This window comes from Colletotrichum higginsianum, chromosome 2 (assembly GCF_001672515.1).
Source record: "Colletotrichum higginsianum IMI 349063 chromosome 2, whole genome shotgun sequence".
Lineage (NCBI taxonomy): Eukaryota > Fungi > Ascomycota > Sordariomycetes > Glomerellales > Glomerellaceae > Colletotrichum > Colletotrichum higginsianum.
Genome location: NC_030955.1, coordinates 5,146,594 through 5,168,864, shown reverse-complemented (window position 1 = coordinate 5,168,864; position 22,271 = coordinate 5,146,594). Strand labels below are relative to the sequence as shown.

At 54.9% G+C, this 22,271-nt stretch overlaps 11 protein-coding genes across 11 annotated transcripts; 4 read left to right on the top strand and 7 right to left on the bottom strand.

Moving 5' to 3' along the window:
• Window positions 1–1,267: 1,267 nt before the first annotated feature.
• CH63R_03273 (Protein kinase) lies at window positions 1,268–3,157 on the top strand (the record flags this gene model as incomplete). Its single annotated transcript, XM_018298248.1, has 6 exons — window positions 1,268–1,564; window positions 2,019–2,110; window positions 2,176–2,319; window positions 2,423–2,546; window positions 2,622–2,745; window positions 2,844–3,157. The coding sequence occupies 6 exons, from the start codon at window positions 1,268–1,270 to the stop codon at window positions 3,155–3,157; spliced, it is 1,095 nt and encodes a 364-aa protein (XP_018163064.1).
• Window positions 3,158–4,011: 854 nt separating this feature from the next.
• On the bottom strand, window positions 4,012–4,509 carry CH63R_03272 (uncharacterized protein; the record flags this gene model as incomplete). The annotated part of the gene is made up of 1 exon (XM_018298247.1): window positions 4,012–4,509. One exon carries the CDS (start codon window positions 4,507–4,509, stop codon window positions 4,012–4,014), a length of 498 nt encoding a protein of 165 aa, XP_018163063.1.
• A 1,798-nt stretch (window positions 4,510–6,307) lies between these two features.
• Window positions 6,308–7,086, top strand: CH63R_03271 (GATA zinc finger; the record flags this gene model as incomplete). Its single annotated transcript, XM_018298246.1, has 2 exons — window positions 6,308–6,490; window positions 6,586–7,086. The coding sequence occupies 2 exons, from the start codon at window positions 6,308–6,310 to the stop codon at window positions 7,084–7,086; spliced, it is 684 nt and encodes a 227-aa protein (XP_018163062.1).
• Window positions 7,087–7,943: 857 nt separating this feature from the next.
• CH63R_03270 (Saccharopine dehydrogenase) lies at window positions 7,944–10,120 on the bottom strand (the record flags this gene model as incomplete). The annotated part of the gene is made up of 13 exons (XM_018298245.1): window positions 7,944–7,985; window positions 8,042–8,160; window positions 8,213–8,328; window positions 8,425–8,513; window positions 8,641–8,899; window positions 8,958–9,042; window positions 9,123–9,161; window positions 9,224–9,306; window positions 9,362–9,485; window positions 9,540–9,560; window positions 9,632–9,913; window positions 9,973–10,052; window positions 10,107–10,120. 13 exons carry the CDS (start codon window positions 10,118–10,120, stop codon window positions 7,944–7,946), a joined length of 1,353 nt encoding a protein of 450 aa, XP_018163061.1.
• An 849-nt stretch (window positions 10,121–10,969) lies between these two features.
• CH63R_03269 (Amino acid transporter) lies at window positions 10,970–12,785 on the top strand (the record flags this gene model as incomplete). Its single annotated transcript, XM_018298244.1, has 4 exons — window positions 10,970–11,306; window positions 11,387–11,898; window positions 11,953–12,114; window positions 12,180–12,785. The coding sequence occupies 4 exons, from the start codon at window positions 10,970–10,972 to the stop codon at window positions 12,783–12,785; spliced, it is 1,617 nt and encodes a 538-aa protein (XP_018163060.1).
• A 223-nt stretch (window positions 12,786–13,008) lies between these two features.
• On the bottom strand, window positions 13,009–14,092 carry CH63R_03268 (Aldo/keto reductase; the record flags this gene model as incomplete). Its single annotated transcript, XM_018298243.1, has 2 exons — window positions 13,009–13,799; window positions 13,900–14,092. 2 exons carry the CDS (start codon window positions 14,090–14,092, stop codon window positions 13,009–13,011), a joined length of 984 nt encoding a protein of 327 aa, XP_018163059.1.
• Window positions 14,093–14,687: 595 nt separating this feature from the next.
• On the bottom strand, window positions 14,688–15,848 carry CH63R_03267 (Beta-xylanase; the record flags this gene model as incomplete). The annotated part of the gene is made up of 2 exons (XM_018298242.1): window positions 14,688–15,430; window positions 15,509–15,848. 2 exons carry the CDS (start codon window positions 15,846–15,848, stop codon window positions 14,688–14,690), a joined length of 1,083 nt encoding a protein of 360 aa, XP_018163058.1.
• A 690-nt stretch (window positions 15,849–16,538) lies between these two features.
• Window positions 16,539–16,871, bottom strand: CH63R_03266 (uncharacterized protein; the record flags this gene model as incomplete). The annotated part of the gene is made up of 1 exon (XM_018298241.1): window positions 16,539–16,871. The coding sequence occupies one exon, from the start codon at window positions 16,869–16,871 to the stop codon at window positions 16,539–16,541; it is 333 nt and encodes a 110-aa protein (XP_018163057.1).
• Window positions 16,872–17,410: 539 nt separating this feature from the next.
• Window positions 17,411–17,734, top strand: CH63R_03265 (uncharacterized protein; the record flags this gene model as incomplete). The annotated part of the gene is made up of 1 exon (XM_018298240.1): window positions 17,411–17,734. One exon carries the CDS (start codon window positions 17,411–17,413, stop codon window positions 17,732–17,734), a length of 324 nt encoding a protein of 107 aa, XP_018163056.1.
• Window positions 17,735–19,132: 1,398 nt separating this feature from the next.
• On the bottom strand, window positions 19,133–21,016 carry CH63R_03264 (Ipa protein; the record flags this gene model as incomplete). Its single annotated transcript, XM_018298239.1, has 1 exon — window positions 19,133–21,016. One exon carries the CDS (start codon window positions 21,014–21,016, stop codon window positions 19,133–19,135), a length of 1,884 nt encoding a protein of 627 aa, XP_018163055.1.
• A 416-nt stretch (window positions 21,017–21,432) lies between these two features.
• CH63R_03263 (uncharacterized protein) lies at window positions 21,433–22,142 on the bottom strand (the record flags this gene model as incomplete). The annotated part of the gene is made up of 2 exons (XM_018298238.1): window positions 21,433–21,902; window positions 21,935–22,142. The coding sequence occupies 2 exons, from the start codon at window positions 22,140–22,142 to the stop codon at window positions 21,433–21,435; spliced, it is 678 nt and encodes a 225-aa protein (XP_018163054.1).
• Window positions 22,143–22,271: the final 129 nt, after the last annotated feature.

Below are 22,271 nucleotides of genomic sequence, written 5' to 3'. Positions count from 1 at the left end.
TTCAACTTTGGAGACCGTCGTCAGGCATGGCCTAGACCTTGTGTGACTTGAAACTGGGTCATTAGCTCCGATCCTCTGCATACGACGTCAGACGTACATGTTTCCAGCCCTTTCTTGCTGTCCTGTCTGGTTGACCCGTCGAGAGAGCTTGGTCTTATGAAATTTGGCTAGTCCTATGGTATCAAACGCCAGTGCCAACGACATTTTCTCCCAAAGGCTTAGTTCTGCCTCCCATTGAAGCTCTTTGCGGGGTGATTTGACTGCTGACTGTGAGAGTCAAGTTGTCAAGTCTCAGCACTGCATCAATTCTTTCGCCTCATCTGCAAGAATATTCCTCATCACTGCCTTCCACAACAGTAAATTCCAGCAACCTCAGTGGCTCAGCGTTCAAACTTTTATACGGAATGTTTCGAGTCGGAAAATATGCTGGGGTTATAGTTGAGCCATGCGCCAAACAACACTTCATTCCGTTGTTTCATGTGACTTCTGGCTGAGTGAGTTGGCCACTCTCGACTATATCTAGTTATCTATTAGAGTCAGCATGATAAGAATGGTAACTGGCTAGGCCAGTGAAACGACTAGTGTGAGGCAGCGATGATAGAGTCTACTGGTTTTCCTTTGAATCGTGTTCCTGCCTGTTGGTTTTCTTATTGCTTTTCTTGAAATACCTAAAGGGGGGGGGGGGGGGTTGTGATCCCTCCCTTCCGGTAGCAAGACCCGAGACTCTGAGAGAGTTGTGCAAGGATAACGCCTGGAAACTCTAAGATAGGGTAGTAGAGACCCACTGGCAGTGCATCATGGGATTCGTGCATGTAGCTTGCACAAGCTGCTTTTCTTTGGTTCCAGAGTGGAAGACATAAAATCATAGTTACATTGTCAGTCTTCCGATTGCAATGTCTAGAATATTGATTCTCCGGGGAGTTGTATCAATCTCCGTACTGCTTAGAAATTTTGCTGCAAGGCTCACTCTCGGGTTCGCCGAAACTCTAAAATGGTCGAGATCCGCAATTCTTAGAGGAGACCATTGTCACATAACAACAGGTAATAAGTACACATTCGCTCCCGAGTTGAACATCTTGTGATCTCTCTATACTAAATATTGAAGATAAATCTGAGCTAGACAAAAGCTCGGGAGATGTGCATGTATTATGTTGGATGGGGCTTTGCTGGTTGTGTCGCGGGGAGTTGCGGGAACAGCATCTTGGTGTCCGAGCGACTCATGTGACACTACATATACAAGCAATTAATTTGGCAGCAACTTAGACCCATGGTGAGCGAGTCAAGAGGTCGAAAAGGGGCCGCTACCCGGATAAAAGCAACGGATGTGCCTACCATTGAACCTTTCGCTATCCGATTCCAGTCTTCATACTTCAACCCGGCAAACAACAAACATCAACTCAACCCCGAATCATCAACGCTACCCGCAAACATGAAGTTCACCGCCGCCATTTCTTTCCTCTTCGCCGCCGCCGTGTCTGCCCAGACCTGCAGCGGCAGCGAGCTACAGGTCTGCGTCGGCAACCGGATCAAGTTCTGCAACCTTGCCAAGAACAACGTCTTTGATGTAAGATATTCAGACGTGTCTATTATCGACTCGGAACGGAAGTGTGGTTGCTGACGCCGATTTCACAGTTCATGGACTGCAGCCCCCGGAGATGTGTCGATGTTACTGGAGGGGCGAACTGCCAATAAGTTGGCGTCGGTGCTTTGGTGAAAGCAACAGTGACTTTTAACTATGAAGAATGAACAAGAAATCAAATAAGAACAAGGTCGAAGCGTCGCACGTTGCGTTGCGTTGCGTTGCAAGTCTCTCAAGTCTCTCAAGAACTTTTACTGCCCCTCTTGACCGTGCCCTACCCTAGGAGCCGAGACACTTAGAGACCGGTGCCCAGCCTACTTTAGGTACAGTGGCCCTATCAAGGTCAAATGTGCCAGGCACCTAAGTTGATACCTCAGGTGAAGGTGCATGTAGGAGGGGGGGGGGACTGCCATCCTGCTAATGCAGTTCGCGTTCACAGCTCTTCCAAACTTCACGCCAGCAACCCAAGGCCGTCATTCTTTTCCGTCACTGCGCGCAAACCTCTTTTCAATGGCATCTTTTCTTCAACTGGTGAGGAACTCGTTTCGCAGAGCTTTGCCATTCCGGGCCCCATTGCCGCCGCTGAACTTCCCCAGCACTGGCTTCCCGCTCGTCAGTGACTCGACCCCCTTGGAGGAGGAGGAGCATCTCGACGAGTTCAAAGCCGGACAGTACTATCCCGCCATCATCGGAGACGTATACGACGAAAAGTACCAGGTCCTGGGAAAGTTGGACTTCGGGTCTACATCGACTGTGTGGCTGGCTCGCAATCTCCAGCATGCCGTTCATTCCCAGCCTTGCCAAAGTCTCGCCCTCCATGCATTGATGCATTTCTGACCCTAGCGAACACAGGGACCACATCTATGTAGCTTCGAAGAGCTACACGGTTGATGGTGGCAACTTGGAAGAGTTCCAAACATACGAGGCTCTGGGCAAAGGAAACCGCTCCCACCCTGGATATCCCCATGTACGCACCGCCCTCGACACTTTCAAGCTGAAAAGGCCGAATGATGGCAGCGTCATGCATCATTGCCTCGTCTAGAATCCAATGTGGGATAGCTGGAAGGACGTCGTGCGTTGGAACCCAGCCGGCCTCTTCAATGCAGAACTCTTGAAAGCAGGCATCGCCAAGCTGTTCTTGGCCCTCAATTATCTTCACTCTGAAGGTAAAGTCGTTCATACTGGTGAGCCCAGTCGTTCCTTCTTCGGCTGCCTTCTTCTTTACATATGCTGATGGCGCTTTTTTTCATTTAAAAAAACGTAGATATCAAAGCAGAGAACATCATGTTGGAGTTGATGGACGTGACAGTCTTAGAAGCGTTCGCACGGTCCGAGCTGGAAGACCCTTCCCCTAGGAAGTTCGTGGACGGAGCTCCGATCTACAAGTCTCGGCAGTTTGGCCATCCCAAGAAATTTGGCGACGTCGTCCTGGGCGATTTCGGTGCGGCGGTTCGGGGCGACCGGAAGCGAAACCACGACGCGCAACCAAACGTGTACAGGTCTCCCGAAGTGATGCTCAAAACGGAATGGAGCTACCCTATCGACGTATGGAACGTCGGTGTCATGGCAAGGCCCTGAGTCAATCATTAACCGGCCGTGTTCGCGTGGAGACTCTGACTAGCAATATCTACCTCTAGATTTGGGACCTGTTTGAGGGAAGACATCTATTCCAAGGCAGCGATCCGAAGGAGAAGAAATATCTAACACGCGCCCACTTGGCCGAGCTGGTGGCCTTGCTCGGCCCACCGCCGCCGGATCTTCTTTTACGTGGAAAGCGCAGCGGCGAGTTCTTCGCTGTAGACGGTACTACGTCCGTTCATTTCGGCGTGCGATGATGCGATGACGTTGCGCATCGTGACTAAATGAGTACCATCCGATGGTTGCCATAGGTCGCTGGATCGCCGACATCCCTATACTGCAGTCTCAGGGCCTGGATGGGTCGATTACACGCTTAGAGTGCCAGAAGAAGGAAGCCTTCTTGACCTTTGTCAAAGGCATGCTGCAGTGGCGCCCCGAGGACCGGAAGACGGCCAGTCAGCTTTATGAAGACCCTTGGCTTCGAAGTTGAGCGTGCCATCATCGCTGGACCGGAAGATGAGAGGACTTGCCGGATCCTAGATAGCACTCGGGGGCAGTTTGGTCAGTCACAGTCTCAGTTACCTGGACATTCGTATGAAAAATTCTATACATCATGCTTGTGATCTGCCGAGGCCCAGGTCGTGTGTCGCAGCTTTCCAACTCGGCGCCATTGTTGGAGGACCAAACTACATCAACCTATCATCGACGAACGCTCTCCGCCTCTCGTAGCAACAACTCATGACTCTGACGTTTCGAGAGCTTTGTTAACGCGCTCCCAAGCTTGTGCAGAGGTTTTCTTTGGTCCGTTCAGTGGAGAAGACAGTAGACGAGGCTCCAATCCGTCGCTCTGCCTCCTACTCGCCACTGGCCTCCCCCAACAGACCCCGACGTCCGCGCTTGAGCAGCCTGTCGTACTCCAGGCTGGCCATCGCCCAGGCGTCCTGGCTGTCCTCAAGGCCCCAGATGTAGAGATTGTCCATGACGAACTGGTACTCGCGGGGCAACGTGTCGCGGTGCATCTCCAGCGTCAAAACGATCCTCTTGCCGAGGTGTTTCCGACCCCTGGACGCCCACCTGCGAAGGGTCTTGGACGGCACGTACAGGGCTCTGTAGACGCCCAGCAGCCTGTGCTCGTCGTCGGGCAGGAAGCTGAGGAGGTTGTCGAAGCCGAAGTCGGATCGCGTCTGCGGATCGGCGGGCGGCCTGTTTCGGGCCACCGCCGTGGAGAGGGCGTTGACGGTGGCTATTCCGTTGGCGGACCTGCCTGGGGTCGGTTTTGCCCTCTCGCCCAGACCGGCCGTGGTCTTGTTGCTGATGCGGGCTAGGCTTTTGCCCTTGTGGATGGAGGCCATGTTGGTTGATCGAGTCTTGGTCTTCGAGTGGATGCTGCTCTTGCTGAAAGTGTTGGAAGGGATTAGGACATTCAAGAACATACAAAGACAGTATAGAGAACCTACTGCTGCTTCATTCTGACCTCAGGAGCCGGCGTTGGCTGGAGGCAGAAGTGTGTAGTGTTGGTGAGAAGGATTTTTTGTTCGTTCAAGACATTGGGGTTGGAATCGTGGGGAAAAAAAGAAAAGAAGAGCGTTGGAGCCAAACAAAACCATAAAGCAAGGGGGAAGAAAATCGGAGTTACAAGGACGCTCAAGTGGCTGCTCTCGCTGTAAAGATTATTGGTCCAGCGTTGTGATGCAGAGAGATGGTGTTAACGTCTTCCAAGTGAGAAGAACAGCAGTTCACTCTGTGGCTCAAGGGCATTCTTCTACTTGGTTTGCCTACAGGCAGGCCTATTCTTATTTCATTTCCATTTAACCTGACCAAGTACCAACTTTAGAAGGTCAAATACAGCAAGTAACGAATAGGATGTAACATAAACGTATCTAACATCCACCAAAAATCAGATGAGTTACCTAACTAGCGTATTTCTAGGTTATTATTATTCTAGTTTCATAAGGCTACTTGCACAAGCAAGAGGGAAATCCCAAAGAGCATGCTATAACTGGAGGGTGAGGTGCATTAAAGACTCCACCTTTCTCTAGTCTTAGTACAAGCAAGAATTGTCTAATATCAGAAGGCCATAGAGTCTAACCCCCATACTCCACAAGGGTATGTCTGTTTTCCTCTCTATTTCTGTCCGTACATCCCTCAGGAACGCTTCAAAATTCCACATGGTAGGGCCCCCATATCATGACAAATGTTGACGAACCTGGGGAACCGTGGCAAGTTTCCCTTGCTTGACACCGTTCCGGGTTCAAGCATAGCAGGCTCTGTGGAACTGGTTCAGTTGTGTCCATACGACCAAATTCTCCTAAGGGGGGCCCGGGTCCATGGTGGTTCTGTCACTGGTTTCACTTTCTGGGGTTCCGCCCGACACATGGTGTCCCAGGCCTAGAAGGCTTCTGCAAACCAAAGCTTGTGCATGGTGTTCCTCTACGGGCCTCTGTGTCCTTCCTTGAGATCTAGAAGCGCCAGCAGGGTCACTTCAGATCCCGCGACTGCACACCATGCTTTGTCACCTTATAAAATCGAAGGGTTCAAGTACTTTAGATGGTCCTCCAAGTCTCTTAGGACATATCGGGCCCGAGTTTCCAGCGTGATTCGGCCGAGTCTTGGGAGGAAAGGGGGCGGGCAGACTGTTTTTAAGTATAGTTTTCGCCACTCGCCACTCAAAAGAGGGGAGCCGCACACAAGGAGCTGATTAGATAAGAGATGATGTTAAACAAAACCAGCATTCTCCAAGGTCAAGCTTAACATGACATGTCTTGGTTGATGGTTCAGAGGGGAACAATAGAGTCCAAACTTATTCGACACACACCCGACATGATTGGAGGAGACTCTGGGCAATGCACCACACGGTCCAAGTTTGCTCTGCTGACTGTACCAAAGATAGTCCCTGGCATTGCCCCCTTCGAAAACCAATTCCCTTTAAAAGCCCCGTGGACCCATCCCCTCATTGCCCGATCGCTCACAGAATTCTCGATCTCTACACCGTCCTCTGTGCACTACTCCCCAGCACTGATCATCGCCGTCGTCCGCCTCCTTCACCAATCGCCCCACTTTTACCCACATACAGTACCTGTCCTCCTTCATTCTCACTCACTCTCACTCTCACTCTCAGTGCGACTCCGAGCCCCGAGCCGCTTCGGTCCGATGGCTTGCACCGGTACCCATTCTCCCGTCCGAACCGTCACCACCATCGACGTCGAGATGCCTATTTTGACCACCGACCTGGTCCCCATTGGCCAATGTCAATCGAGCGATGTGGAGTGTCCCTCTGACACTCTGGTTCCCCTGTCCCTGAATCAATTGAAAGCGGGCGAGGTCATCCAACGGGTTCGTAACTCGGGACTCCTCTCACTGTACATGCGGATGGGCATGCCTAGTGACACACACTACCGCGGGAATACTGACAAGGCCATCGTCTCCAGATGCGCGGCGATGCGAATAGCCTCCTCTGCAACATCCAGGGCCTGCTCCAGTACCACACCCTCTCCGCCGTCGACGGCGGCCACGTCCTCCCCAGCACCATCCTCGGCAACCCCAAGCTCCTCGACGTGCAGCGGCTGTCGCGGGGCATCTCGGAGAACATGGGCGAGCTCGTCGCGCTCTCGCACAGGGAGGCCAGGGAAACGATGCGCGACCTCGGACAGGCCCGCGTGCTGCGGCACCCCTACCGCCACGACTACCGTGTCGCTGATCATCACCACCGCCACAGGGCCGCCCGTCGTCACCCCGCGACGCCGGGGGGCGACCCGGTCCAGCTCGCCTGCCACGCTTGCAACACACGACGTACGCCCAAGTGGCGCGCCGGGCCGGCCGGCCCCTGTACACTGTGCAACGTGTGCGGTCTGTTGCACGCCATGCGGCTGCGGAAGCAGGGCCGTTCCCGGAGCAAGATGGCCTCGGCGTCGTCGTCGTTCGTCTTGTGAATGACACGGTCGACCCATCGACAAAGCGTATTTTTGCCTCGCCTTTTTTTTCTTCTTTTCTATTTTTTTCTTTGTCTTCTCCGATCTTTGGGCCTTGTTTCGGCGTTTGGGTTTCCCCTTGGGTACGATACCACATGATACCCGACATTTCGCTTTTTACGGTGTTGGCGGCGGCGTCCAAGGGATTCGAGGGAAGGGAAAAGCAAGCGAGAGACTCCGGTATCACAGCGCGTAATGGACAGCCGGTGAATAACAATTGGACTGGACTGGTTTTGTGATTACTTCAATCAACGGGTAGTTAGCGTACCGACAACTGTGTGTGTTTGCAACTTCCAAGATGACACACCCGGCCCATGTTGAAATGCGGGCGTCTCTGTGGACCTGGTTCGTCCCGGCGCTGGCACGTTTCCGACGATTTACCAGACCTAGACGTCGGCCCATTGTCGAGAGTCCACGTAGCATAGTGCATTATCCTCGGCACGTGAATCCTTCGCCCGAGTACAAGAGCATCATATTCGATGCTGGTGCTCGCAGCGCGCTCTCCGTTATCCTCATCTGCCTTGCGAATGTCCCTACCACCTCCAAGATCTTCAGCATTATGACCTCGGCTGACTGCCCCTGCGGGACTGAGGGACCGCCGGCAAAGCGTGAAGCGGCAGCGACATATCACAGTCACTTAGGGTGCATTAGAAGATCACTATCAAGCAAAAGGGCAAAAGGCGAGAAATTGCAAACGAATGTCTGCTCCTTCTTAGTCGTGAGAGGATGGTGGAAAAGCAACTTTTACTTTTGTGAGTCTATTTTGCGCCTGATCCAGCCTGTCCCATTGTTGGGCAGCCGTTTTCTTTTTGATCACATCACTGGGAGACAATCTCCTCCTTGCATGCAATGCCGTATTTCTGAACTTGGTTAGCACGTCGAGCCGATTCATGACCCTGTGGGGATTCTTGTTTACCTCCTTGAGCTCCTTGATGAGAGGGTTGTTGATCTTGCTGCTCATGGGAGCGAGAACACCCCTCTCGGAAAGGGTTCCGTCCAGGACTTGCTGGACAGCGACGGCGCAGGGGACACCCACTACAATCGGTCAGTTTTAGAGTACCATCGTTCATCGACATGTGGTCCTCACCAAGCTTGGCCATGGCCGAGTAGCCGTTCGGGTCGGAGCTGCCGTACTCGACGAGGGTGGAGAGTCTGGTCTGTTTGGTGCCATCCTTCAACTCAACCTCGAACTTGTGTTGCAAGCTTTGCCAGCGTTAGTGAAATGAAAATCAGGCAAAGGTGCCACGTGTGACGGTATGCCGGGTCCAGCGTGCGTCAATGACAAGATGATCCACTTACACGACAAGGTCACGCTCTCCCTCAGTGTACTGCATCTTCTTCTCCAGGGTGGCGCAGATCGTGTCCAGCGGGTTTCCTCGGGGGATAATCTGTAACCCAGTTGTCAGTCTACCTGGCTAACTGACGGCGGTTTCATGGCCGCATCGGTTCAAAATCGCTTCCGGCGACCGATGGCCAACATGTTGAGCTCAGAGGGCGCAAAGTAAATGGACTTACGTTCTCGGAAGAGAAGATTCCAACCCACTTGAGGCCGGCAAGGATGTGGTCCCGCTGCTCGTTGTCCTTGAATGTGGTCTTGGACGTGACGGCCTTGATGAGCTCTGCCTCGTCCGAGGACGAAGCACCCAGAAGGTTGCGAGTGACCTCCTTCCAGGCGATCGGCTCCTTGCAGTAGCTCTGCTCGTCATCCTTGAGGAAGCCAATGTCGACGAGGACCTTGACGAACTCGGGGAAGCCGGCGTAGCGGAGAGTACCTCTGGAAACACGTTAATGGCCTTGTCGATATAGCAGGCGAACAGATTCCCGAACTGTACCTGATGATGGTTTGCGCCTCGGGGATGTTGTAGCGCTCCTTGTAAGGGGTTGAGTCTCTGTTGGGGTACGCAACAGTGGCGAAGCCTTTACATAAATTGCGTCAGCCTCCAAAAAGTGCACTAGGACTAGCATTGCGGTCCATGGCTACAGCTGGGACTACATACCAGGGTAGATGTGGTAGGGCTTTGCAGTCGCCATCAGATCTTGAGTTGAGTCAGCAAACGAAGCTTGTCTCGTTGCGATGTTTCGGGCCGCCAGAGCTTACCAGGACCAGCCACGTTGACCACCTTGCCATCTTGGTAGAAGCTGGCAGCGTTGCGCAGCGCAAGGAGGACACCGCGGGGGGACCTTGATACATCCGTTAGCGTCGTGGCTCCAGGTATATGAACAACGTGAGTCTGACCATGAGAACTTGTATCCCAACGGGTTTCCAGAGCTCTCGGGGGCCGGGAGACCACCGCAGTAGGACAAGAACGAGGTGATCTTTCCGCCTTCCTGGTGGACCTCCTCGATGGTTTTGACGGCGTCTGATAATCAGTTATTGAGTGCCTCAGTTGCATTGCGATCGGTTCGGCTCTTACAAAGGTGGTCGATACCGGGGTCTGTAGTAGTAGGCAGCTGTTAGCTTCCGGGACGCTTGAGTGAGAGATGTCCCTGTCCAGGGGAAACCCACCGAGACCGATCTCGTTCATGACGGTGATGCCGGCGTCCTTGGCGGCCTGGTCGAGCTCAAGCATGGCCGGGGAGACGTAGCTAGTCGTGACAACATGCTTCTTCTGACGGATGGCAGACTTGATGACGGTGGCGTGGAAGGTGTAGGGGATCAGGCTGATGACCAGGTCGTGGTTGCCAATCTCGCGGTCCAAGGCTTGGTCGTCGGTGACATCGAGGGACACCGGGTTGGCGTTCTTGACACCGGCCGAGAGCGCCTTGGCGGACTCAAGAGTCCTGCAAGCTGTTGAAACTTCAGTAGGTCGTCTCGGGGACGGGGGTATCGATCTGGCTGGAACGAACCAACAGTGACGGAGACTCCGGATTCCGAAAGAATGTCGAGAGTCGGCCTCGTGACGAAGCCAGCGCCGAGCATCAAAACCCTAGCGGATAAGTAAGTGGGAGGCGTGCCGAATGGAAGACGAACTATGTCTTACTTCTGGGGCGCCATTGTGATTGGTTTTTGCGAGCCGAAAGCAACCTTTCCGAATTGGTAGAGTTAGATTGAAAGGGATATTGTTGACTGAGAAGCACTGCAGTAAACAGTATCGCGGATGGTGTCACGATTGGGAAAATCTCGGCCGCCTAAGGTTCACGACGAGGCGGGGAAGGTGGGGGTTTTCCCGATGCCGGCAGCGTTTGGGAATGACGTCTTAGGGCTTGAACTCCCCAGGGACCGTTTCGTGTACCGCTCCGGCATTTGTGTTCCGCCGATACCGGACAAATGCTAGTATCTCATTCGTCAGTGTCTGCTCAATTGGAGGCTTTCTCTGACCGCATTGCGCCACGTGCACACGACCCCTCATCGCAAGGTGTCGGGGAAGAGTGCTGTGGAGGGGTAAATGGTCCTGAGATTGATTATATAAGCTTTGTTTTTTTGGAGCTCCTCTGGACATGTTGGGTGGATAGATTGATAGCGAACCACAGAGTGCCTATGCCGTTGCTAACCGGGGTTGGCGGTGATGGTCCTACCTAGGTGAAGCGTAGAATCTCTTATGTGCTTAACTTGTGGGTCTCGACTAAGGCAGTCTGCATCCTTCGAATTCCAGGCAACAATGCATTCTGATAGTTGCTGTGGTGCTTAATTCGCGAGGTTGGGACCTTTTGATAAGATTAGAAAGGTCCTACAATTAGATAAGCACTCCAGTTTCTGAGACGGCACTAGAGACGCTTGGACCCTCACCCAGCTCATGGTTCATGGCGCCATCCCTGCTTGAGCTTCACGACTCACACTCGCACAATATCTCTTTCAACCAATTGCTCCTAGCAGTCCCCACAGCTCAACACCAGGGACGACAACATGCCTTCAAGCAACGGATCCGAAGACGACGCCGCCCAACGGCCCCTCTTGGCCGACACCCATCAGGAGTACGGCGGGACCGACGGGCCAGCCCCTCCCGTGCTCATCCCCGAGGAGCGTGGAGCGGGCACCTTCACGCGCAACCTTGGCGCCGTCGAGGCCTTTGCCATAGTCATCAGCATCGTCATCGGCAGCGGTGTCTTCACCTCCCCCGGTTCCATCGACACGAACGTACCCTCGCCCGGCGCCGCTCTGGTGGTTTGGCTCGTCGGCGGTGTGTTGGCCTGGACCGGCGCGAGCACTATGGCCGAGTTAGGAACCGCTATCCCGGGCGAAGGTGAGAAAGAGGCAACCCCCTCAGTTTACAATGATGGTGTGTGTAAGATGCTGTGATGCTGACGAGAGAGCTTCCTCAAGGCGGCATCCAGCCCTTCCTGCAGCACATCTACGGCGACGTCTTTGGCTTCCTCGCTGCCTGGACGTGGATCGTGGCGGTCATGCCCGCGACCCTGGCCATCTTAAGCATTGTCTTTGTAGAGAGCATCTACTCCGCCGGCGGCGTCACTGACCAGGCCGGCGCCCTTCCCCACAAGCTGTTCTCCATCCTGATCCTCGTCGTCATGAACGGCGCCAACTCCATCAGCACCAAGGCCAGCACGCGCCTGAACAACCTGTTCGTCGTGACCAAGTTCGTGAGCATCTTCGCCGTCGTGCTCGCCGGCGTCGTCGTGGTCATCCTGCAGGTCTCGGACCGTGATCGAGACGTGGGTGGCAGGGACTGGCTCAACAGGCCGTGGTTCGGCAACCGGAAGACGGCTGTGCCTGGTGGTGGTGAGGTTGACTGGAACAAGGTTGGCGCGTGGGATATGCTTGGCTACTACTCGGCCGCGCTCTATGGCGCCCTTTGGGCGTACTCTGGTTGGGACAAGGTGAGTCCGTTCACCACACGATTTGGAGGCATGTTCATCTGACACTGCACATAGGCCGTTTACGTGACGGCCGAGCTTCAGCATCCCGCCCGCCAGCTCCCTCTGGCCATCAACACGGCCGTTCCGACCATCATACTGTGCTTCATCGCCGCGAACGCAGCCTACTACATCCTCCTCCCCTGGGACGTCGTGTCCAAGACTGACAGCGTGGCGGTGGTGAGTAATTTTCACAAATGACCGAAGATGTGCCTGAACGTGTTCTGCTTGCTGACAGCCCTTAGACCGCCATCAGCCGCCTCCTCGGCCCCGGCTTCGGCATCCTCGCTGCCGTTCTCATTTGCCTCGTCGTCGCCGGCTCGCTACTCGGCAACTCATTCGTGGCGGGCCGCATGACCGTCGCTGCGGCGAACTTCAACTGGTTCCCAAGCTTCTTCGGCTACGTCGGCCGCGTCGGCTTCAAGTCGGACGACGACGGCTCTCCCGCGACCTCGTCCGACGAGACGTCGTCCGCCGCCACCCCTCCCAAGGACAAGCCGGACGCCCCGATCAACGCGCTCCTGCTCTCAACGCTGCTCTCGGCGCTGTACATCCTCTTTGGCAACTTCCGCGCACTCCTGACCTTCAACGGCCTGGGCGAGTACACCTTCTTCTTCCTGACGGTCCTCGGCGCCGTCATCCTCCGCGTCCGCGAGCCGAAGCTGCGCAGGCCGTACAAGCCGTTCGTGCTGATCCCCGTCGTGTTCGCGTTGGTGAGCGGCTTCGTTGTCGTGAGGGGCGCCATCTTCGCGCCGATTCAGGCCCTCATTCTCGTTGTCCTCTGGCTCGTCGGCCTCGGGTTCTACTGGGCCAGGAGAAAGTACTACGCACGCCTTACCAGAGTTGAGTGATGGCGCAACCCATCTCGATGCTTAGCCTGGGAGAGTCTGTTTTACGAGTCCATTGCCAGTCGTGCGACCGTGTAAACATTGTGAACAATTTTGGTATGTGTCATTCATCGTGCCGAAACGTGAACCAGGCACGACTATAGAGTTCGCGTAAAACTAGAGACCATACATAGTACAAGAGACTGGGGTTCCATGACAACCTTTTCTCCACTCAGAGTTCCTCCACTCAGAGTTCCTCGCTCTTCTCGTCGTGCTTGACGGGATCGTCGAGGTCCGCAAACAGCTTGACGCCCCATCTCTTGCTCGGGTTGCTCAGCCTGTGCTTCTTGTCCTGCTTCGCGATCTCCCGGAGCTCCTCGTCGGAGAACTTGATGTCGAGCGCCTTGCGGTTCGAGACGATGTGCGAGTCCTTGGTGCTCTTGGGGATCACAATGGTGCCCCTCTGGACGCCCCACGCCAGCACGGCCTGGAAGACGGAGACGCCCTTCCGGGCGGCGACGCCCTTCCAGAAGGGGTCGTCGTAGATGGCCGGGATGTGGTCGCTGTACGTCGGGTTCGTGTTGGCGAGCGGCGAGTAGGCGATGACTTCGATGCCCTTCTCCTTGTGCCAGTCGACGAAGCCCTGCTGCTGGAGGTACGGGTGGGTCTCGAACTCGTGGGCGAAGGGCTTGATCTCGGCGACGTCGAGGATCTTCTCGACGTCGGCGCGGGCGAAGTTGGACAGGCCGATGTGGCGCGTGAGGTTGGCGCGGACGAAGCCCTCGAGCGTGCGCCAGGTGTCGACGATGGAGGTCTCGGTGTCGAGCTTGTTGTCCGGGTCGCCGGGGACGAAGGCGACGGGCCAGTGGATGAGGTAGAGGTCGAGGTAATCGACGCCGAGGTCGGCGATGGACTTCTTGATGGCGGCCTCGGCCTGCTCGGCGCGGTGGTCCGAGTTCCAGAGCTTGCTGGTGACCCAGATGTCCTTGCGGGCGACGCCCGAGTCGGCGATGCCCTTGCCGGTCTCGTCCTCGTTTCCTGGTGGAGAGGGTGGTCCAGTTGTCAGCGGCTGAGGGAGTCGACAGAACGACGAGGAGGGAGAGGGAGAAATAATCGAAAAAAGACAACATCAACTTACTGTAGATGAGGGCGGCGTCAATGTGGTCGTAGCCCGCCTCGCCGACGGCAAAAGACACGGCGTGCGCCACCTTGCCCTTGTCCGACAGCCAGGTTCCCAAACCGAGAGGCGGAATAGCATTCAGGCCGGGAAGAGAAGCTTGGGCCAGGCCCGCAGCGGCGGCGGCGGAGACTAGCGCTGTGATGTGAACCATTGTGGCGTTGAAGCTATTCGGTCACACTTGGCGATGGTGTTGAGGAATGCTACTGAGCAACCACACAAAAGAATGGGAATCGGAGCCCTTTTGACAAATCCCCCCCCCCTCCTCCTCCTCCTTCGCTTCGAAATCGCATCATTGCCCGGCCCCAGTTTTAGTTTTGTCTGGTGGAGGGTGGCAGGGACATGACATCATCCATCTCCTCACTTACACCACTCGCGCCCCGGATGCATTTGACACGCGAAGCGTCGCAGGCCAGAAAGCACGTCAATTGGTCTATGGTTTGCTGTGAATAACTAATTGCTGTACGTTACACCATGTTGATCATGGACACTAAAGCGTTTTTTTACAGAAAATCTTGAACAATTCATTTGCTCAACGCAACACCAACAAGCATGTCGCGAACACCAGATTGGCGAATGATGGCGAGCTGATCAACAGGGATTCGATCCGCCCTTTGCCCGAAGCGGAAGGTGAGTAAGATACCTACCTCCTCCTCATCGGCCATAGCTCCAGCCAACGACCCACTGACATCGGTGACGGCCCGGGCCCCGGTCCCGGTATCGGCATCGGCTCCGGCATCGGCAACGGATTACGCGCCTCCAACCCCGGCCTTCCCAACCTTCACACTACCGTTGCCCGCTGCCGCAGTCGCGTTACCCAAGACCGCGGCGACGGCCGCATACGCCGGCTTGGGCTGCATGTCCACGTCGAAAAGGCACGCGTCCCCGGCGCCCCGGAACGTCGCCGGGATCCAGCTGTACTTGTCCGAAAACCCCCACACCACGACGCCGACGCACCCCGCCGTGTCCACGCACGCCCCTACGACGCCCGCGTAGTCGCTCGCCTGCTGCCGTGCCGCGTCCTCGCTCGCCGGCAGCGCCGCGTGCCGGACGTCCAGCTCCGTCAGCGCGACCTCGAGCCCCAGGTCCGTGAACCGGCCCATCACCCGGGCGAGGGCCTCGCGCGACGGCGCCTTGCCGACCTCGAAGTGGCCCTGCAGCCCGACGCCGTCGATCCGCGCGCCGGCCGCCTTCAGGTCGCGCACGATGCCGATGGCGCCGTCCGTCTTGGGTGACCCGAACTCGAGGCTGAAGTCGTTGTAGTACAGCTTCGCGGCCGGGTCGGCGGCGGCGGCGGCGCGGAAGGAGACGGGGATGAAGGACGCGCCGAGGACGCGCGAGAAGACGCTGTCGCGGAGGGTGCCGTTGTCGGCGAGGGCCTCGTTGACGACGTCCCACGAGTAGCACGCGCCCTTGTAGTGGCCGACGACGTTTGCGATGTGGGCTTCAATGACGGGGGTGAGGGTCTCGGGGGTCCATGTGCCGGCGGACACTGGGAACGGTGAACGGGTCAGCAGCTGCTCTCGACTCTGAAGGAACGCGAAGGGTTGGGTTTGGTGTGAGAGCTCACCGAACTGCGGCAGCTGAGAGTGCCATGTGAGCGCGTGGCACCTCATCATCTGCCCGTTCGCCCGCGCGACGCCCAGCACCGCGTCCGGGCTGCCGAACCGGAACTGGCCCTGCGTCTTCTCCGTCGCGTCCCACTTCTGGCTGTTCTCGGGCACGACGAGCCCGAACTCGCCCGTCCTGTTGAGGACGGCCATGTACGCCGCGTCGCCGAACAGGTTCGTGTCCGTCACCGTGCCGAAGAACAACTTGCCGCTCTTGACCGCCAGCTCGTGGAGGCCCTGCCCCGAGACGGCGGCCGCCCATGCCACCAAGGAGATGACCCAGATCGTGATTCTACCCATGGCGTGCGATAGTGTGCAGGTGCTAATAGAGCCAAGGCCGGCTCACCGAGATGGGACGAAAAGGGTAGATGAGAGTGCATGTCATTCGATGCAGCGTCTCAAAGAGACGGGCACAGACTGTCTATATATCCGGCAAGGCTTTCCGAGGGAAGCGCTTTACTGACTGACTTTGATCGGATGTTTCGACGCAACGTGCCGACTGGAGGGGGATGTGGCCGCGAGATGGTCCATGAGCTGCTTCAGTTCAGGTTTCAGATTCGACCGAACTACACTTTGGATTCGGCTTCGGCAGACCTTGGGAGCAACGGCGATCCCTGAATAAAGAGTGTCTCGTCCGTTGTTCTTGATCCTTAATTAACGGCGAAGGGTTTCAACAGCCACCCAGGAAGGTTGATCGTAGGTACGGACGTGGACTTCAGCAAATCAACTTTGAGCTCTAGGATAGAGCAACATTGTGTTGTACGACCATACAACACTAGATAGACGTGTTTTACCGATCCTTCAACCATGAGTCAATCCTTCACGCCTTTGGTCTGGCTTTCCCCCAATCAGACGGACATCGCGGCCGTCTCGTTCTCGATTAAACCCAAGAGCAAGCCAACCAACCCACCACTTAACGGGTGCGGCAGCTTTCGCTATCTCAACTTTCCACGCAGCATCACACTATTCCATCTCGGACGTCTCCGCGCCCTATCCAACCTGATGTCTCATCCTCTTAGAAACCTCCAGGATCTGGTTGTCTTCGAAGTCTTGGTGAGCCGTTGCTTCAGTGCAGTGCAGAGTGACGGGCTGCAGCTCAAAGTCTTCGCGAACCGTGAACGTCGTCGCCCGGCTGCCGCTCCACGGGTTGAAGCTGAAGCCCAGCTCGAACATGACCGACTCCATCTCCGAGAAGGCGATGGCCGACGGTTCGGGGTCTTGGTCCGACCGAACAGCACGGGCGAAGACGACCGTTGCATCGGCGCTGATCTCCATCTTACGGCTTCGGAGCCGCCGGCGAGGAGGGCGGTGGGAGCTCTCCATCTTCAGCAGACTCCAGAGCCCTTTCCACTTCGACAGCACGTGTCTCGATCTATCCTTCCTTCTTTGCTCCTCTTCGTCCTTTTCTGCCTTTTTCTTCGCTGTAACCCACGGTGGATACGTGCTGCCCGGGTTACACCAGCCCCGCAGCTCACAATTGCCTACTTTCTTTCGCAACCTTATTGTACGCCCCTCCACTGCTTCGCCCTCTTAATAGTCTGTCTGATATTTATCCGAATTATCGCGCTTCCAGTCCGATGTACTGCTAGAAACCTTATGTCGGAGTGAAGTTGAGGATGCGCATAGTGTCAAGAGGTTTCTGAGGGATTTCTAGGAGTAGGTACATCAACTTAATTATATTGCCCAGTCTCTCGATGCCAAGTTTCTGAACGCGAATTGTGCAACTCGCGTTCGGATAACGCGGGACCATTTTTCTACAATCCTGCATCATAAATAGGGCAACAATCCACGAGAACGGAAGAGCCTCGAACGAAACTCCATCCTCCAGAACTACAACGCTTCACGTCAAGACACCCATCATCATGCGTCTCTTGCTGTCAACAGCCTTCTTTGTTACCCTTCTCTTTCTGGGGACTCTTGCCCGCAGTGCTGCAGTCGACGACAATGCTGTAGCAGGAGTATCTGAGCGCTCAGGTATCTCAGATGCGATTGAGCCCCGAGCAAGGCGGCCGAAGTTCAAGAACCCTCTCAGCGGCAAGGGCAATAAAGGCAGCAAGAAGAAGGACAGGAAGAAGAATAAGAAGAAGAAGTGCAGGGGCCAGCCCGGCCAGCCCGGAGACGAATCCGACTCCGACACGGAAGACTGCCCGACCTCGACGAGGCCGTTGGCCCGACCAACCTTGTAATCTATCCGAGCGAGGGCGACGTCGGGGTGATCAGTCAACGCAACCAACGGAGCAAACCCCACGCAAGAAGCCACGCAATTGCCGTCTGCAGACCATAACAATGGCGGTCTCGAAAGAAAACTCGGATAGACACGCATCGGAACATGGCTATTTCGCCTTCGCCGGCCATCACCCAACGAGGACACGCTCCAGTCAACAAAACAGGCATGCCTATGGACGGACGCAGAATGGGACACAGGCAGTCAGAATGATATCCAGGGGGGCAAGACTGGAGAGGGAACAGACGAGCGGAACTGGCTTATCAACCAGAATTTGTCAGGCCAGGCCGTCCGTGGTATCACGTCAACGTTCGATACCAAGGAAGACGGAGAAATTGACCGGGTTGACTTGTGTTTCGGTACTGGAAACAGGTGTATGCGGTCTCGACTTCGCTAGATGATCTCCGTGGCGAAAGGTCATTGCCAATTCAAATATCGCTCACCTCATGCTTGTTCCACTTGAACTGAAAGCCCGACTGTGGTCCATCAAGGGAGGGCGAGGGTGTTCAAAGCTACTAGTTATCCTCCACCTCTTAATAAGTTGTCGCAAAAAAAAAAAAAAAAACCCCGACGCCGTTAATTCCGGTCAATGATTGTAAATATCCTCGTGCCACAGCTCCTTGGATTTTACGGGATGGTGGCCAATTCCGTATTTGAGGCCGCTGCAGGGCCTCGACATGCAATGCATGCCTATAACAGGCTAGGGAATAATGCCTAAGGCAGGATATGAACTTTCGAGGTGATATGCAGGGATCTATCTAGTGCATTAACTACTATGGCACAATGGCAGGTAGAATAGGCTAATAACTTTTGGAAAAAACAACACCGTGACATAAGTACACTACTTACAGTCCTAATATGTGTCTTCCATAACGTCTGTGGCATCCCACTTGGCAAAGTAGCCTAGGTATAGTTTCATACTGATATCCTTGACCGACTGGGCGCGTCTGCCGGACTAAACATGTGCCATTGTGTTTTAAAGGTCAGACCGTGGGTTGCCCTTGCCAGAAGAGGCCAGGTGCCACCTCCCTTACGTAACTGGTAATTTCATCCATCAAAATGTTGTTCAACCTCCGGATGATGATGCTGTAGCTTAACGTTAAGATTACATCGTAGAATCACGGTAGAACCGCAAGGACTGAATAGAGAGAAAAAGAAACTCGAGGGGTTTTCCCTGCCATTCATTTCAACATATTTCGATCTACGATGTACGACGTATTTCGAGGCTCGTTCTTTGTCTTAAAACCAAGGGAAAGGATCATCCCAGAAACGAGATCACAAGTCTCTGGACTGGCCCAAACTCACTGTCCAATGTCCCTCCGAAGAGAGAGAAGAAGAAAAAAAAAACAAAAAATCAGACTCAAGCAATCTCAAAAGTCGTCTCGTCCCAGCCGTAGTTTCTGGTCAGGCGGCATGCCATCTTGCGGGACCGGAAGCCCTCGACCCGCGTCACGCCGCCGTGGGCCTCGTGGAACTGGATTTGGTGCCACGGGCTGCCGGCGGGCGGGATGAAGGCGATGGCCGAGCCCCGCTTCTTCTCGACGGCGAAGCCGATCTCGGCGAAGGCGGCGATGAAGCTCGTCCAGCTGATGGAGCCGCGCTGGAGGCTCTTGTCGAAGAGGACGGCGAAGACGCGCGCCGCCTTGGCACTGACCTTGATCACTTCCTTCGGCGGCGCGGGGGGCTCGGCGGGCGGGTCGGCGGTTGGCTCGTCGTCTTCCGCGTCTGGGATGGGCTCGTTGTTATCGTGCGCGTCCTCCTCCTCGACAATTGTTTCGTCGACCCTGGCGGCTTGGATGTCGTCTTTTGCCAATCCGGACGAGGAGCCTTCGGGAGAAGAGTCCGGCTCGCGAAGGTACTGAATCTGGACTTCGTTTTCGTCGTCGTCGTCGTTGTCCGTAGCCAAGATGGTATTATCATCTGATGCTTCAGCATCGGAGCAGAGGTGGGACGGGAGATCTGAAATTTCATTCGAATTGACGGGTTCAAATTGGTCTCTTATCTCATCCGCCTCCTTCTCACTCTCGTCTTTTTGGTCTTTGCCTGCCTCGGCTGTAGCAGCAGCTGACGCCGCGGCGCCCTTGCTCTTCTTCTTTCTCTTCCGCCTCTTCTTGCCAGCTTGGTCCGTCAGCTGGCCAGCCACGTCGGAGGCGACGGTGGGAGACATGGCGGGACTGGGGGAGTCGGCAGCAGGGAATTCGAGTACGATGCCGACGTCGATATCGGAGAGTTTGACAACTGCGGCCTCGCCATAGCAATGGAGAGCGGCCTTCTCGTAGAGCTTCGACATCGAGAACCCCATCTTTGCTCTGACGAACTCGTCCAGCGCCTCGACGACCTTGCGGTCAGCGGCTAGATCGACGCTGGAATCCCGCGAGGGGGTCTTGGCCCTCCGGCAGATTGTCTCGACGTAATCGGATGTCTTGAACTCCGCTTTGATCTTGTTCAGGCTCTCGCATGTGGCGACGGTCTTGTCGATGAACTCTCGGCACTCGGTGGTTGAAACGGGCGGTAGCCTGATGTAGTGTTGTAGGTCTCGGACGAAGCCGCAGAAGATGGCGAGGTCGAAGAGAGCAGCGGATTCTCCACTTCCCATCAAGGGGATTTTCTCTGGGGACAACTGGAATATGTGGCGGATCTGGCTGGTGTATTCCATGGAATCGACCGGGCTAGTGTCTGCCTGGCATAAACGAAGGACGCAATACATCAGCGGATTGCTCCTGGAAAAGTCTCCGGGGTGGCTAGTCAACACGACGAGTGGGGTGCCGAACTCATCGTATCTGTCTGCGAGCCGTTTGTGATACTTTTTGGCGAATCCAGCTTGGACGTGGCGCCTGAAGACGGCCTGCAGATCGACGTAGTATCGGTGGCAGATGTTGGCCAACTCTTGGAGGAGGCGGACGCGCTTCTTGGCCTCCTTCTTCCCGTTGCCGAGCCGCATGAGAAGGAAGAGAATGGTGCGGATGCTATTCCAGGACATGATATCTCTGTCAAGGGTGTGCGCCGTCTCAAAGACACAAAGGCCGAGCTGTTCCTTTGTGACTGGGTCGGTGTGAGAGATCAGTACCTGACCGTGCTCATCGGCCAACAGTCCTGGCATGGACAGCCACCAGTTGAGCACATCGCTGCAGAACGACCTTCCATCAGCTCTCAGATCGTGTTTGTACACGGTGACCATGAAATCCTGGTGTATGGCGCCAGCCAGGAAGTCGGCGAGGGTTGGTTCTGCTGAGATGAACGGCATGGATGGCATGGTCAACTGTTCCTGAACAGCATCAGGTCGACTTTTCTCTGGTTTCTTATTGCTGCATCGGCGACAGATACCTGACGAAGATGACGGATTCTGATCTTTTCCCTTGTTAGAATCCATCTTGGATTATTCTGGAGCTGGAGCTGGGGTGACGCTGCGCTTCCGTCGGCTGGCTGCTTCAGTTTGTCAGCCTGTGTGTAGAGAAGTACTGAAATCCGACTTGATTTGCAGTTTCAGCTTAGAGCAAGGACCATACCTTTGATTTCTTCAAACAGCGAAGAGTATAAGATGCTTGCTGTAAATGCTTATGTTGTGTGATAATGAGGCTCTTCTCTTATTGTTATGATAGTGTGAGAGGTGAGGGGAACACAGACAAAGACTTAGCAAGTTTTGAGTTGCCAAAGTGAGAATTAGAGATTGTGAAAAATATTTGTGGCGGTAACAAAAAAAAAAAAGGCAAGACTGCTTCTAAAAGAAAAAAAGAGGAAGGAGGCAGTTTTTGGCAGGAGAAGGGGAGAGGGGGGAGGGGGGGCATGGGTGACGGGTAACTGAATGGTGCATCGGGTGCAAGCATAACCGACATCATGATGCGATGCAATTGATGCAGAGTGGCTGATTTGTTTATTCATGAGAGGTCCTGGGGTGTGTACATTCCTTGTCCTTCCTGTGTCCCTAAACTCCATGTACTCCCTGTACTCCTCCAGGAGTTGATATCCATCCATTTCAGAGAAACTGATGTATCTTGGAAAAGCATAACAGGAGCCATAGGTAAAGGATGAAACTTGCAAGGTTGTGAACCTACAAGCTGTCAGCCTCACAGTCATGGATTGATCAAAGGGCATCTCTTGTAGCCGAGTACCAAGTTGAGGAATAGGGGGCTCTAGTTACTTTGTGTGTATATACTACAAATACCTCGGGGATTGGAACTTGTTTCTGGCAAGACAGCGGAAGGAGATTCTCTAAATTTGGTTTCAGATATCAGCGATGTTTTCATCGTCTGCTCAGGGATATACGACAGCTCAAGCTCTTTGCTAGCAAATCTTCTGACAGCGTTTTCTGCTGAATGCCTGGGAGCAGCTGACCAAAACCCATCTCCTTGAATGGTTTGGAGTTCAAACATGTGAAGTGGTCTTGATGTACCGTATTGTAGGTTGTCTGTCTCCCGTCATTACATAAACCCCCCAACCCCCATCATGATTATGTGTGTTCCACTGTTCCCTTTACCCTCCGCCCTTCCTGGACCCAAATA